This window comes from Cajanus cajan, chromosome 6 (genome assembly GCF_000230855.2).
Source record: "Cajanus cajan strain Asha chromosome 6, NIPB_CcT2T_4, whole genome shotgun sequence".
Lineage (NCBI taxonomy): Eukaryota > Viridiplantae > Streptophyta > Magnoliopsida > Fabales > Fabaceae > Cajanus > Cajanus cajan.
The window spans coordinates 38,197,209-38,213,276 of NC_138522.1; the positions used below are offsets into that span (position 1 = coordinate 38,197,209).

Sequence of the window (16,068 nt, forward strand, 5' to 3'; positions counted from 1 at the left end):
ATAATACTGACAAACTCAAATTTAAGTAAACGAAGATGTTCTTTTAGAGATCAGTACATTTCTAACATGACCAACACAATATTAAACGTGTCAGTATTTAATATGAACATTTATGGTAGGCTGCATGGGGCTATTTATCCTTCACGTACTATTCTCAAACAACACTCGTTCTACGAATATATTCATAGTCATAAACTTTGTTTTTTTTTTTTTTTTTTTTTTTTTTTTTTTTTTTTTTCTGGGTGGTGCAGTTCCAGTTTTTCATCATTCTTTGATTGAATTAGACATGTGTTATATAGAAGTAGTTAATTACTTTTTTGTCCTACCTGGTTTTTGGACATCGTAGGAATATATGGAACATGAAATTTTTCACTAAATAAATTCTCTCCACAATGTACTTTAAATATATCCTGAGTTGTGATTTTCCTTTACTTTAGTGCAAGAAATTGAACCAACAGCTAAATCAAGGTAAATTTAAAGAAAAGTAAACAAATTTATCTACAGTCTCTTATGAGATATGCTTCTTCTACTCATCGCAATGGCTAGATGATTAAAAGAAATATAACTGTATATGCACACACCACAAGCATGCGAGTGCTTACCCTTAAAATGGGGAGATGCAATGAAACGATGAGAAAATGCGTGTTTATTCTTTGCAATACACAACTTCAGAACCAACAATTTCCCACTAAGGGAAACATAAGCATCAGCGCCTCTATCACTAAAAGAATTTTATATTTTTCCAGCTGTTAATTCCCTTCAAAATAAAATAATATGCCCATACATAATTCCCCATCTTGGATTACATATGATTTCCATATTATAACCTCCATATAGTTTCATGTGCATGAACTCCCAATTCAGAGTCTATGGCTTGGGTTTTGTGTGCCTGTACAAAAGGTTGAATATATTATTCCTATATGGGGTGTGAAATAACACTTTAGGGTAGTTTAATAACTTCTATATTTTTAATGTTGTTTTTTTTAAACACACTTGGCAGAATATTTTATGTCTATATCTCAAGGGGCAACAACTAATGTGGCAAAATATTATGGGAAACTTGAGTGTTCAGCTTACAAAATTTTGACTAAAAAGTGCTATAAGCCAAAGTATCGGCCTTTTGGCCAGAATAAATTAAAAAGATTAATTTTTTTTGAAATAAATTATTTAAAATATAATTTATTGAAATAAATTATTTTGGTCACATGGATACTAAAAAAACGTTACAAGGTTCGATATTTTACATATAAGGGTACAAAAATGAAGAAAACGTTAATACAAATGACGTTTTATACATGTAAAAAATGCAGAATCCAACCAAAAAATGTCACATGTATTGACATTTTCTATGCAACAAAAGCGAAACTGGAAAACATGGAAAACGTCACACGTACGATGTCTTTTTTTGGTAAAGAGTGAAAATAAAAAAGTAGACAACCCTAAACCCTAAAAATCCTAAATCCTAAACCCTAAACCCTAAACACTAAACCCTAAACCCTAAACATATGTAAAAAAAATTGACACCCACCGTCAATTGACCCCTCTCTTTTATTTTTGTTTCCTTACTTTTCAAATTGTAAAGAAGTAAAATATGATGTTCATTAATTTTTTTTCCATTTTATTTCCATTAAAACTAAAAAAATAATTATTTTCTTTTATTTCCTTCTATTTTCATTTCAAATGGTACATCATTATGGTGGTTTGGGTTAGGAGTAAGCTAACCCATAAACAAGGGATACTTGACAATTGGGCATGCTGCAAAACATCACCAACTGTGACGCATTTTGTTGCTTCAAAAACATCAATGTGTATGATATTTTCTGGTTCACTACAGTTGCAAGAAAAACATCAATATAAATGACTTTTCTCGGTTCACCAAATGCCCACTAAAGAAGTCAATATGTGTGACGTTTTTCATGTTTTTCGATTTCGTTTTGCTTGCGTGGAAAACGCCAATGCATGTGACGTTTTCCGGTTGGGTTCTGTGTTTTCTGCATGCATAAAACGCCACTTGTATTGACGTTTTCTTCATTTTTTTTACCCTTACATACAAAACATCGAACCTTGTGACGTATTTTGAGTGTTCATATGTTGCCAAAATAATTTATTTTGATAATTATTTTTTAAATCATTTATTTCAAAAAAAATTAATTTTTTTAATTTATTCTTGCCAAAAGGCCCAAAGTATTTGTCTTCAACACATGTGCTGCAAGGAACACTCTATAAAAGAACTTGGAGTGACATAAAAGATGAATGTTTATTGTGACTAAAAGCTTAAGTGCTTTCCTTTGCTAGTTGATAATGTGTCTGCTTTTCGGTTTTTTTACTTTGTCCTATTGTTAAAGTAATTGAATTATATGTGAATTAATATATAAAAAAATTGATATCACAATGTAGATAAATTTATTGTTGTGTAAAAAAAAATACTAATATATAGTAACTCCTGAAGAGATCTATACTAAAAAGTAGAAATAAGTTGCATAGAAAGGAAATTGAGGAGAATATCAGGAAGTTCATCATTAGAAATTGTGGCACCCTTGTTAGAAGAACAAGGGGGACAACATTTTCTGAATTTAGGCTTTAGAAAAAATATCCCCCTAACAGTCCTATACAGATTGAAATAATTTTGATTTTCATGAACAAGCCTCTTAGAATCTAAAAAGGTAGACAAGCAAACTTTTGACAAACCCTATCTTCTAAGATTACCAACCAAGTCGAATAAAACACACTTTCCACATGAACATTAACTGCAAAACCAATATAACTTGAGAAACTATTCATCATCTCCCCACAAATTAAATCCTAGATAAATTAATTAACTAGTAATGATAAAAAGCTTCTCACATAGCATACAAAACTTCATCACAAACATGATGTCACATTATGGTACAATGCAATAAGGGAATATACAACACACTACACTACCATTATTTTGAAGATAGATTAGCATCTAGTCTTGAGTAACAACAAACTTGTGAATTATGATAATATTACAATTAATTAATATCAACAAATCATCTCCCATTTAAGGGCAAGGAAATCCGACTTAAACTTTCAGATCCAGAATGCAAGCTTCTTTTGTCAGCATCATCTACAACACTAAAAGAATATGATGGTGTTGCTTTGAGAAGATTTTCAGTTTCCTCTGAAGAGAAGTTGACTTTTTCCCATCGGTGCTTTTCCACAATGCTTATTGCCTCAAGTTCCGTTGCAACTTCTTTCATGGTGGGCCTTTCCTCCCCCTTCAACCGTAAACAATGTTTTGCAATATTGGCAAAATCCATTAGTTGCTCAACATTTGCCTCATCTATTATTTGGTTATCAACAATGTTGAGCAATCCACCCTCATTCATGGAAGAATGGAAGTGCACTGCAAGGTTTCTATGAGTCTCTGGCCTATCAAAAGAGAGTGCTTTCTTACCTGTTAGTAGTTCAACTAGAACTACTCCAAAACTATAGACATCACTTTTCTCTGTTAATTGGCTTGTATGGAAGTATTCTGGGTCAAGATACCCCAGTGTTCCTTGCACCAATGTGGTAAGTTGAACTTGATCTAGAGGAATAATCCTTGAAGCTCCAAAATCAGCTACTTTTGCAGTGAGATTGTGATCAAGTAAAATGTTTGCAGTTTTCACATCTCTATGTATGATTGGTGCAGTGATAGGATTCCTAATTTGCACAAGGAATGAAGAAGGATCTTTTGGGTTCAAAAATCTGGAACTTAATTTTCTGGAATTAGAATGCTAGAAATGAAGGTAAAAGGATACAGTAAAAAAAATGAATGAAGGAAGAATCACTCTTCCAAGGAAAAGGCTTCACACAAAGAATTGTGGTTTATCCTTTGATATGCCCAAACTCTTGAATCACTCAAGAACAATTAGAGAATTACTCTCAGTAATTAAAACTCAAATTCTGATATGATTTTGTTCATCCCCATGGGCAACTTATATAGCTTACAATCAACAACCTTCACTTACATTAGTGGACAAATAATGGACTCCACTAAGCCTGAATTATGACCACTAATGACAAAATATTATAAAAAAAACACTTTAGTGGGCAATTATTGAACTTCCACTAAGCCTAACAATTATGACCACTAAAACATTAAATAAAACACATGCTAAATTCGTGCACCCCTCTGGTATGCCTCATGGCTGACTCATCCCAAAGGTTTTGGGCCTTATTTGATAAAAATAACTTGCTTAAAAAACTAGCCCAATAAGTGGTGCAGCCCAAAAAGAGTTGGCAGCCACTTTAACAAGAGTTTTAGGCCTTTATTTACTAATTACAATTACTAAGAACACCATAGAGTAATTAGGCTTCATAATCCTTGATACAATTCACCATCTTGGCCTTGTTTTCATCTTTAGGCATTTCTTCAAGAATGAGGGCCGTAACTTGTTGCAAAGCATCTTTGGCCTTTTTAGTCCTCGCCCTAGTCATTGGTCCTCCAAGTCCTTTGAGTGCTCCTAAATCCTTGCCCATGTCCTCATCATTCCCTCCCTCTTGAGAAGAATTTGTCCTCAAATCAAAGTCTCCATCTTCTACATCAAAGAGAGATAAATCAGAAACATTAAAAGTGGAACTAACATTGTACTCACCGGGCAATTCAATCTTGTAAGCATTGTCATTTATTCTTTCAAGTACTTGAAATGGACCATCCCCTCTTGGCAAAAGCTTTGATTTCCTTTGTTCCGGAAATCTTTCCTTTCTCATGTGTACCCAAACCCAATCACCAGGTTGAAACACAACTTTCTTTCGCCCTTTGTTAGCATGTTTTGCGTAGCTCTCATTTTTCTTCTCAATTTGAGCCTTCACACGTTCGTGTAACTTCTTCACATAGTCTGCTTTGGCCTGCCCTTCTTTATGTTTAAAAACAGAAATGTTAGGCATAGGCAATAAATCAAGAGGAGTCAATGGGTTAAAACCATACACAACCTCAAAAGGTGAACAATTTGTGGTGCTATGGACAGCCCTATTATATGCAAATTCAACGTGAGGCAAACTTGCTTCCCAATACTTAATATTTTTTTTTAAAACAGTCCTAAGCAAGGTTCCCAAAGTTCTATTGACTACCTCAGTTTGTCCATCAGTTTGTGGGTGACAAGTTGTTGAAAATAATAATTTAGTACCTATCTTTCCCCACAAAGTCCTCCAAAAATGACTAAGGAATTTAGCATCCCTATCACTTACAATACTCCTTGGCACACCATGAAGTCTCACAACTTCTTTGAAAAACAAATCAGCCACATGACACGCATCATCTACCTTTTTGCAAGGTATGAAATGTGCCATTTTTGAGAACCTGTCAACAACCACAAAAATAGAATCTTTGCCATTCTTTGTTCTAGGCAGTCCTAACACAAAGTCCATAGATATGTCAATCCAAGGATATTCAGGAGTTGGCAAAGGAGTATACAATCCTTGCGGTAATGATTTAGATTTAGCCATTTTGCACACAACACAATGTTCACAAAATTTTTGCACATCACGTTTCATATGAGGCCAAAAGAAATGTTCTTGTAAAATTTCCAAAGTCTTTTTAATCCCAAAGTGCCCCATCAAACCACCACCATGTGATTCATTAACAAGCAATTCTCTAATGGAACATGCAGGCACACACAATTTGTTTTCTTTAAATAAAAACCCATTGTGCTTAAAATACCCATTTTGAGATAATTTCTCACATGCAGCATATATTTCACCAAAAGTTTCATCAGAAGCATACATTTCTTTCAAAGATTCAAATCCAAGCAATTTAGTTTCAAGAGTGGAAAGTAATGTATGTCTCCTTGATAAAGCATCAGCCACAATGTTCCCTTTGCCCCTTTTATGTTTTATGACATAGGGAAATTGTTCCAAAAACTCCACCCACTTGGCATGCCTCTTGTTAAGCTTGCCTTGTCCCTTCAAATACCTTAGGGACTCATGATCACTATGTATTACAAATTCTTTGGGAAAAAGATAGTGTTGCCATGTTTTCAAAGCTCTTACCAAGGCATACAATTCCTTATCATAAGTGGAAAAGTTAAGGGCAGCCCCACGTAATTTTTCACTAAAATAAGCAATTGGATGGCCTTCTTGTAACAACACAGCCCCAATACCAACATTGGAAGCATCACATTCAATTTCAAAAGATTTAGCAAAGTTTGGTAAAGCAAGAATAGGCGCATTGGTTAACCTTTGCTTAAGAGCAACAAAGGCTTCCTCTTGTTTCTCTCCCCACTTAAAACCCACATGTTTCTTTACTACTTCATTAAGAGGTGCTGCCAAGGTGCTAAAGTCCTTAACAAACCTCCTATAAAAACTTGCCAAACCATGGAAACTTCTCACTTCACTCACGGAATTAGGTGTGGGCCATTCTTGGATGGCCTTAACCTTTTCCTCATCTACTTGTACTCCTTTAGAACTTACAACAAAACCAAGGAATACAACATGATCAGTACAAAACACACATTTTTCAAGATTGGCAAACAAATGTTCTTCCTTAAGCACATTCAAAACAGATTTCAAATGTTCCACATGCAATTCAAGAGAAGTGCTATAGACAAGAATATCATCAAAATATACTACAACAAATTTGCCAATAAATTCCCTCAAAACATGGTTCATCAATCTCATGAAAGTACTGGGTGCATTAGTTAAGCCAAAAGGCATAACCAACCACTCATACAAACCATATTTTGTTTTAAAAGCAGTTTTCCATTCATCACCCTCTCTAATTCTAATTTGATTATACCCACTTTTGAAATCAATTTTAGAGAAAAAACTTGCACCATGCAATTCATCAAGCAAATCATCAAGTCTAGGAATTGGGTGCCTATATTTTATGGTGATGTTATTTAGAGCCCTACAATCAGAACACATTCTCCATGTACCATCTTTTTTAGGGACCAAAATTACTGGAACAGCATAAGGACTCGTGCTATTTCTTACCCATCCTTTGGCCATGAGTTCATCCACTTGCTTTTGTATTTCTTGCGTTTCTTGTGGATTGCTTCTATAAGCTGGCTTATTGGGTAAAGAAGCTCCTGGAATGAGATCAATTTGGTGTTCAATTCCCCTCAAAGGTGGTAGTCCACTTGGTATGCTTGATGGAAAAACATCACGAAATTCCTGCAAAAGAGATTTAACACTAGAAGGTATTTCCAATTCATCAAAAGTGTTAGTGTTTAAAATCTGATTTTTGCAATACATTAGATAAAGGGGCTGTTTAGCAAGGAACAACCTCTTCACCTCACTCTTTGTTGCCAAAAGACTCTCTCTTCTCTCAAGTGTTTCACTCCTTTTCTTTTTTTTAAATTTTTGTTCACTCTTTTTCTCAAGATCACTTTCTTTTCTCTCCAAAGAAATCTTTTCTCTCATCCTCAATTGATCCTCACACACCTCTTTAGGACTCAAAGGCTTGAGGACAATCTTTTTATTTTGGTGCACAAAAGAAATCTTATTGGAATAGCCATCATGGATGGCTTTAGTGTCAAATTGCCAAGGCCTTCCTAAAAGTATGTGGCTGGCCTCCATTGGAACTACATCACATAGCACCTTATCTTTGTATTTTCCAATGGAAATCTCCACTTCTACTTGCTGCCTCACTTGCACCTCTCCATCCTCACTAAGCCACTGAAGTTTATATGGTCTAGGATGTGGTTTAGTGTCTAAATTTAGCTTTGACACTAATCTAGCACTAGCCACATTAGCGCAACTCCCTCCATCAATAATCACCATGCAAACCTTTCCATTGATGGAACACCTTGTGTGGAAAATATTCTCCCTTTGGCTTATTTCTAAAGGACTCATTTGACTACCCATCATTCTCCTTATCATCAATAAATCTCCCTCAAGGGCCTCCTCCTCCTCCTCAATGTCACCTTCCTCTTCTTCACTAACATCAGATTGGCTAGTGTAATCCCCATTCTCCTTGAGAACCATGGTCCTTTTGGTAGGACACTCATAGGCATAATGACCCATGCCTTGACACTTAAAACATTTTATGTCTTTACTCTTCTTTTGAGGCTGTTCTAAGGTCTTAGAGGATGATTTTACATGAGAAGTAGATGCTGGATTGCTTGAAGTGGCAGTCACCTCCTTCTTATTTTTGTCCTTCCAACTAAAGGAATTATAATTAGAAGAACTCTTCTTGGTCACACTTTTTCTTTTGAGTTGTTGTTCCACTTGAATGGATTTGTGCAGCAAATCTTCTATATCAACAAATTCCTGCAATTCAACAACATCACGAATATCATTATTCAAACCATTAATAAAACGAGCCATGGTTAGTTCCGGATCTTCTTCAACATTGGCTTGCATCATGAGCAAGTCCAATTCTTTGTAATACTCTTCAACTCCCTTGGTGCCTTGTGACAATTTTTGAAGTTTAAATTTCACATCTCTAGCATAGCTAGCTGGCACATAACGTTTCCTCATGAGCTTTTTCATTTCAGCCCAAGTCTCCACCAAAGGCTCTTCATTTCTCAACCTTTCTCTTTTCAACTTATTCCACCACACAAGTGCATAGTCTGAGAACTCAGCTGCTGCAAGTTTCACCTTTTGCTCTTCATCATAATTGTTACAAGTGAAAATATGTTCTATTTTGAGTTCCCATTCCACATAGGCTTCCGGATCACTCTTCCCCTTAAATGGAGGAACATTAAGTTTAATACCTTCAATTCTGTTTTGCCTAGGAGCACCACCAATTCTTCCTCTCCTTTCTTCTTCATGATGTTCATAATTCTCTAATCGTTCAATTCTTCCATACAACTCCTCATTGTTTTCTCTCAATAATCTTTGCATTTGAGCATTAATAGCGTCGAACAAGAGTCTTTGTGTTCCATCCAAATGATCTCCATCTGCCATCTTCAAAAAAAAACAAGAGTACTAACAAACACAAAGAAAATAGGACCTCACCACTCTTCTCACGTGTTTACACTCGTAAAAAGATCACTCTTTTTTTTTTTTTTTTTTTTTATTTTTTAAAGCAATTCAAAAATAGACAACACAAAGAAAAAACCACAAATTTGATATTTTGTGTTAAAAGCAAGGTTCAGGGTAGGCTTAAAAAAAAAGAAAGGAATGCAAAACAGTCACCTAAAATTCAAAAAGAAAACAAGGAAACTTAGGAATCAAAAACTGGAATTTTAGATAAGTTAGTAACACCCTTCAACCCAACCGAAATATTACCTTAAATTTTGAGTCTTAAGTGTTCTAAACGCATGAACCATTCAGCCACAACTTTTTTTTTTTTTTTTATATATTCACGAATTTTTTTTTTTAATACTATTCAGGCCTAATTTTTGCAATGGTTCAGAAATAAAGAAAGAACACTAAGGTAATATCAATGGTAATGAGAAATAATAAGGAAAGATGTTACCCAAAGAAATTCCAGCAAATGATGTGGATGACCCAAAAAAACCGGAGCTCTTGATACCAAATGATAGGATTCCTAATTTGCACAAGGAATGAAGAAGGATCTTTTGGGTTCAAAAATCTGGAACTTAATTTTCTGGAATTAGAATGCTAGAAATGAAGGTAAAAGGATACAGTAAAAAAAATGAATGAAGGAAGAATCACTCTTCCAAGGAAAAGGCTTCACACAAAGAATTGTGGTTTATCCTTTGATATGCCCAAACTCTTGAATCACTCAAGAACAATTAGAGAATTACTCTCAGTAATTAAAACTCAAATTCTGATATGATTTTGTTCATCCCCATGGGCAGCTTATATAGCTTACAATCAACAACCTTCACTTACATTAGTGGACAAATAATGGACTCCACTAAGCCTGAATTATGACCACTAATGACAAAATATTATAAAAAAAACACTTTAGTGGGCAATTATTGAACTTCCACTAAGCCTAACAATTATGACCACTAAAACATTAAATAAAACACATGCTAAATTCGTGCACCCCTCTGGTATGCCTCATGGCTGACTCATCCCAAAGGTTTTGGGCCTTATTTGATAAAAATAACTTGCTTAAAAAACTAGCCCAATAAGTGGTGCAGCCCAAAAAGAGTTGGCAGCCACTTTAACAAGAGTTTTAGGCCTTTATTTACTAATTACAATTACTAAGAACACCATAGAGTAATTAGGCTTCATAATCCTTGATACAATTCACCATCTTGGCCTTGTTTTCATCTTTAGGCATTTCTTCAAGAATGAGGGCCGTAACTTGTTGCAAAGCATCTTTGGCCTTTTTAGTCCTCGCCCTAGTCATTGGTCCTCCAAGTCCTTTGAGTGCTCCTAAATCCTTGCCCATGTCCTCATCATGCAGTGGTAGCAGAATGCAAGTATGCTAGGGCCCCAGCACTTCCTGTTGCTATTTGCAATCGTGTTTTCCATGTAAGTCTTAAAGATTGGCTTTGATTGTGAAGATGCTCATAAACAGTACCGTTGGGGATGAATTCATAAACGAGCAAGGGAACTTCTGCCTCTAAACAACATCCCAAGATCTTCACCACATTCCTATGGTTGATTCGAGAAAGCAAGATCACCTCATTGATGAATTGCTCAATTTGGTTTGGATTGCTAATTTTGGACATTTTTATTGCCACAATTCTATTGTCAGGTAATATTCCTTTGTAAACTGTTCCTTGGCCACCTTGGCCTAGGACTGTGCCTTCATCGAAATTGTTGGTGGCCTCCTTTAGTTCCTCCATGGTAAAGATTTTAGTCATTTCAGCTGACCCACTATACCTAACTAATTCTTGTTGCAAGAGCAGACCACCATTTTTTTGAAAAAAATGTTCTTTAAGTTTCATGAGCTTGCTTTTCTTTGATGTCCAATACACATAAAAGGTTCCCCCGATAAGGGTTAAGATGCTCACACTCACACCTAGACATAAACAAGTGGAAACAAAATTATTCTCTCTGTTTTTTATTAATGTATGCGTTGACTTTAGGTTGTTGGTCACATGATTAAAATCAAAATGCCTGGCAAGCTTAACTTATTAAAGGACATATATATGTTCTAATGCAACTTGAATCATATGAAAATCATCTTGAAGAAATGAATTTAAATTCAAGAAGCAATTCATACTTGTTCTTTGGAAATGAGATTTCTTTCAACAATATTTATCTATATCACGATAGTAAAGTTGATTTTCAAGATTATATTTATATGTTATGAATGAGTCGAGAATAGATTTTTTTTTTTTTGTAATTTTAGTAGATGGATAATAATATACTCACTCAAAGCAATTATGATTATATTGCTTTTGCGAGTGCATTTTGCTCCACTTTTTCTGCCATCTCCTCTATGCCCATGTGGACAGCGACAAGTGTAGTTCCCAGGAGGAAAGTTTTTGCATGTAGCCCCCTCAAAACAGTCATGGGATAGTTCCTTGCATTCGTCAATGTCTGAAAGATAACTAGATAGTTATAATTTGTTTTTTTGACAATGAATAGGGAGCTTTAAAGAAATAAAGTTTGAGCACATTTTACAAGGATATTTTTGTAAAGTAAAAAAAAAACTAATATTTAAAATATAATAGGTTGAATTTCATAAAAAGATCAAACCAATTAAATTTGGGTTAGACATCTATTCGTTACTGTATAAACTTATTATATAAATAATATATATATTATAAAATTAAAATAAATAGGATTAGAATCTATATCTATTTATACATAGATATATTCACTACAAAAAAAATAATATTATTTACATAACAACTCGTCAAAGAAAAAAAAAAGATTTATCTAATAAATAAAATATAATTAAAAAATTAATTACCGACAAGGTCTTTGCTAGAGAAACTGTAGGCTCCGTCCTTAACCAGAAATGCATAACCGCAGGTGTCGGAAGGCCGATTGCTGAAGATATTTGTAGAAGATAAATAGACGAAATTGGATAGGGTGTTTTGTATGAGAGTCTCACAACAAAAAGTGCCGGAGCATGAGCTTTCATTAGATGCTGGCTCATCCACCACATCGTCGTACAAAGACACGCATGCTACAGTAAAAGAGTTTTCAATCGAAGGCCATAGTAACCCAGCGGCGTCACTTCCCACCACAGTTAGCTTGTTTTTCTTGGAAGACAAGTGAAAAGGCGCCAGGTCAAACTCGAAGCGCCGGTGCTGATTGCTTTCATTCACTGACTGGCTAATTTCATTGCAATTTATGGCTATTGGCAATGAAATGTCGAGTTGGCCATCGAGTGAGATGTTTAGCACACGCACCAATGAATTATAGTTTTTGAGGAAAAGGGTTTGTGGTGAAAGGGTTTGGTTGCAAGTGAGGACAAATTCAAAAGTGTGTATTAGATTATTAAAGTGTCCAACCATATTTTTGTATTTAATTTTCCAACCGTCTAGTTGTCCGACCATATTTGTGAGTTTGTATTCCATTCCATATCACCTCCACACTTGACTTGGAAGTCATCCATGACAATTCAAACTATCCCTCAATCCACTTCACTTCAATAACCCACGTAGCAAGTTCTCTAACGTTCATTTCAATCTACAGTTCATATTTATTTATTAAATTAGACACTCTGACAGATTTTTCAATAGGAAAGGATTATTTATTCCAACCTTTTTCCATAGTCATAATCAGTGGTGGAGCCTAAATGGGTATGGGACAGGCCAAGCCATGGCCACTAATTTTTTTCCTTTTTCTTTTAAAAAAGTATGTATTTTTTTTTGTATTATAAATAATTTGGAGTATATGTATTTAAATATTTTGATGCCTCAAAATATTTTAATAAGAACTGCAACGGGTCACAAGTATTCTTTTCTTTAGAATTTTTAATTTTTAATTTTTTTTATATAGAATACTAGTATATTTTAAATTGAATATACATAATAAAAATAAGTTTATGACTTTTTTAATGTTTTGTCTTTTATTCTCATTTAAATGAGCATTTTCATGTATTATTCTCATAATTAGTTTTTTTTTCTCTTAATCATCTTAAATAATCTTTTTTTCTTTTTTTCTTTTTGTCTGTTGATCTATCTGTTTCTTTTTTAATTATTTGGTTTTTTAGGAGAGATCTTTTTATTTATTTATTTTCAAAATTTAAGACAATATTAATTTTTTTTTTTCAATTACATCCTTATTACCTAACTTTTAACTAGTTTATACATTTACAAACAATATGTACTTATTATAGAGTAATTAGAAAAGTATAATAGAAAGTTTCAAAACTATTTCAAAGAAAACAAGAAATTTTTATTCTATTTCTTGATTTGTGTATAAAAACTCCAAACGACTGCTTAAAAAGAAATGTATACTTATTCTCGATCGTTAATCACTTATTCATTTTAATCTAGCCTTATTATTTTATTTCTATTTCTGAATTATATTTCCATAGTTTTTTTTAATTTTAATATTTAAATATATTTATTTATTAAAAATTTTAATTACAATATAATTTATGTATTTAAAATTTTTAAAATTTTAATTGTATAAAAAAATTATTTATTGTTGTTTATTTTATTATATCATAATATTTTCTCCAAACATTATTTGATGTAATTTATAGTTTAATATTCCTTTTCATATCTAGCAAAATTATATTTACTCCTCTTTCCTTAATAAATATATACCCTTTTCTTTTTTAAAAATAAAATTTCCTAAAATGACTAGGCCGACATAACGGATTAGAGTTGTAGTAGTATACATGGGACTTTGATTAATTCTAACTTTCTTAAATGTGATCATTGTTCAACGGTAAAGTATAAATTTATATAAAAGTATAAAAATGACGGTCAGTAAAAATAAATTAAGAATATCTAAATTAAGTTTTAGAGTAGGGATGGCAACGGGGCGGGTAAGGTACCAGTTTCATGATACTCGTCCCTGTTTCTGCGACTCAAATCCATCCCTGTACCCGTACTTGTACCCATCGACTATGTAATTTCCGTCTCCATTAGATATCAAATATATCCGTACCTGTACCTATAAAAAATTATTTATTATTTTTTTATAAAAAAAATACACAATATTTTTAAATTATTTTTTATTATATTATAATTATAATGAAATTATTTCTCTAACTCATATTTTAATCAAGAGATTTTTTAATAATTAAACAACTATAAATTTTTTTTTGATAAGCAAAAGAGATTAATATTAAAAGGAGTACAAGGGGTACTCCAACCCGTTACAAGAGATAGAGATACAAGATTAGTCTAAAATCTAAAATAGAAACTATAAGAAATACAATGTTGGGTTATTATACCAAGTTGAGTAACTAACAGAACAAACAGGGATAGAACAATTTATCCACTTCCATGAACGCAATTTAATATTATCCAACACTTCCTTGGCATCTATAGTACCTTGCTGAAAGATAATAACATTTCGATGAAGCCATAGGGACCAAATGACAGAAACCCAGACTACTCGCAATAATTGAGAATGTTTTTCATATATGCCAAGATTCGTCCAATATAAATAATGAGAAGTTATAGAATTGGGGAACACCACCGTAACCTCCAACCACTTAGCAACAGCTAACCAAGTGTTGAAAGCCATCGGACACATTAGAAAGAGATGAAGAGGATTTTCTACAAACAGAGAGCAAAAAGAACAGAGATTATTTTCCAACTCCACACCACGTACTTGTAACAATGATTTGCACGGGAACGCATTCAATAGCACTTGCCAACAAAAGACCAAACACTTGATCGGAGCCTTACATTTCCAAAGTCTTTTTATAACTAGTTGAAAATCCGAAGAGTTTCTGAGTTCTCCACCTACCGATCTTTGTAGCCAAAGGTACGCACTTTTCACCGAGAATACACCGTCCTTGTCATAAATCCATCTCCAATAATCTTGCCTTGACGAGATAACTTGCAAGCCCTTAAGCATATCCAACAAGATATTCACACTCCTACCTTCATGGACAAAAGGTTCTCTTCTCCACTTAACCTGCCACACCCATGTAGATCCCTCCCAAGTTCCATTATCTGCCACCACTGACAATGGGTCTAAGGCAAAGGAGAACATTATAATAAATAATTACACATAATAAAATATTAAAATTTTTTAACATAATTCAATCGGGGATAGATACAGGACGGGTATGTATATATCCATATCCGGTTTAACATATCAAGTTTAACTTGTACCCGTACTCGTATCCAGTTAAACTGGATATTCTCCGTCAAAGTTGGAACGCATTCAGATATTATTCTAGAGTAAAAAATAGTAAAAAGTGTATAATTCTACCTAATAAATAAGTTAACTTGTTTTTCTTGGAAGACAAGTGAAAAGGCGCCAGGTCAAACATGAAGCTCTCTGGTTCTGATTGCTTCTATTCACTGATTGGCTACTCTGATTTTGGCAATCTATGGCTATTGGCAATGAAATGTCGAGTTGGCTATAACAAGAAAATATGTCATAATAACCTGTCACCATCCACCAGCAAGCCCAAACCTCTTAATCAGTAAAAATAAAAATCATGAATCCAATAATAAACAAGAGAGATGAGAGAACAGAGACCTAAACTAGGAGCAGTGTAAGAGATTAGAGATTATGAATCCGTTTATTTCATAATTTCACTCCTTTACAACACTATACTCCTTTCATAATTTTGTTTTCTTCTTATAATAGAGATGAGAGGGAATATACTGAATATAAAATAAAAGAAAGAATTTATAAAAATATATTTAATAATAATAAAAATGTACTTAGTATATAGTGATATATATATAAATAATAAAAGCCTTAGTCAATTGACTTATTAATCACATGACGTTTTAATCGGATTCCTCTTTTTTTTTTCTTCTTAAAAAAAAAGTGAAGTCTTTTGAATTCGGCGGTCACCATTCAATTATATTGAGAAATTATATTTCAACACTTAATATGTTTATAAACTCCTCTATTATATACTCATTATTTCTTTCAATTTCTCTTTTTCTACCACATTACAAACTATATTATATTTATATTTTGATTTTGTCTTAAATAACTCTTTAGTCCACCTAAAAAAAAAGGAGTTTTTGATCAGTCTTTTAATTTTTAAAAATTTTTGTTTTTGTAAAAAAAATTTGTTTCATTTTTTATTTCTTATTTTCAAATTAACTGTTAAAATTTAACGTAAAAAAAGGCAATAAAATT

General features: G+C 33.2%; 3 protein-coding genes across 3 annotated transcripts; all 3 read right to left on the reverse strand.

Annotated features, from left to right (window-relative positions):
• Positions 1 to 2,826: 2,826 nt before the first annotated feature.
• Positions 2,827 to 4,310, reverse strand: LOC145958682 (Protein kinase superfamily protein). The gene is made up of 2 exons (XM_083076194.1): positions 4,293 to 4,310; positions 2,827 to 3,743 (listed from the first exon to the last, which is right to left on the reverse strand). The coding sequence occupies exons 1-2, from the start codon at positions 4,308 to 4,310 to the stop codon at positions 3,015 to 3,017; spliced, it is 747 nt and encodes a 248-aa protein (XP_082932320.1). The 3' UTR covers positions 2,827 to 3,014.
• A 5,958-nt stretch (positions 4,311 to 10,268) lies between these two features.
• LOC109813221 (wall-associated receptor kinase 2) lies at positions 10,269 to 12,287 on the reverse strand. Its single transcript, XM_083076195.1, has 3 exons — positions 11,738 to 12,287; positions 11,194 to 11,361; positions 10,269 to 10,837 (listed from the first exon to the last, which is right to left on the reverse strand). The coding sequence occupies exons 1-3, from the start codon at positions 12,285 to 12,287 to the stop codon at positions 10,269 to 10,271; spliced, it is 1,287 nt and encodes a 428-aa protein (XP_082932321.1).
• Positions 12,288 to 12,399: 112 nt separating this feature from the next.
• On the reverse strand, positions 12,400 to 14,955 carry LOC145958683 (uncharacterized). Its single transcript, XM_083076196.1, has 4 exons — positions 14,733 to 14,955; positions 14,569 to 14,640; positions 14,203 to 14,513; positions 12,400 to 12,462 (listed from the first exon to the last, which is right to left on the reverse strand). The coding sequence occupies exons 1-4, from the start codon at positions 14,953 to 14,955 to the stop codon at positions 12,400 to 12,402; spliced, it is 669 nt and encodes a 222-aa protein (XP_082932322.1).
• Positions 14,956 to 16,068: the final 1,113 nt, after the last annotated feature.

Bases quoted from the DNA above. Each gene is read 5' to 3' on its own strand.
- LOC109813221 (XM_083076195.1), bottom strand. From the start codon at position 12,287: ATGGTTGGACACTTTAATAATCTAATACACACTTTTGAATTTGTCCTC. The intron at 11,362-11,737 runs GTAATTAATTTT...GTTATCTTTCAG, and splicing joins CTCTAGCAAAGACCTTGTCG to ACATTGACGAATGCAAGGAA. The intron at 10,838-11,193 runs GTGAGTATATTA...GTTTATGTCTAG, and splicing joins TATAATCATAATTGCTTTGA to GTGTGAGTGTGAGCATCTTA.
- LOC145958683 (XM_083076196.1), bottom strand. From the start codon at position 14,955: ATGTTCTCCTTTGCCTTAGACCCATTGTCAGTGGTGGCAGATAATGGA. The intron at 14,641-14,732 runs GTGCGTACCTTT...TGGAAATGTAAG, and splicing joins CGGTGTATTCTCGGTGAAAA to GCTCCGATCAAGTGTTTGGT. The intron at 12,463-14,202 runs GTTAGTTACTCA...TATGAACTGTAG, and splicing joins GTTCTATCCCTGTTTGTTCT to ATTGAAATGAACGTTAGAGA.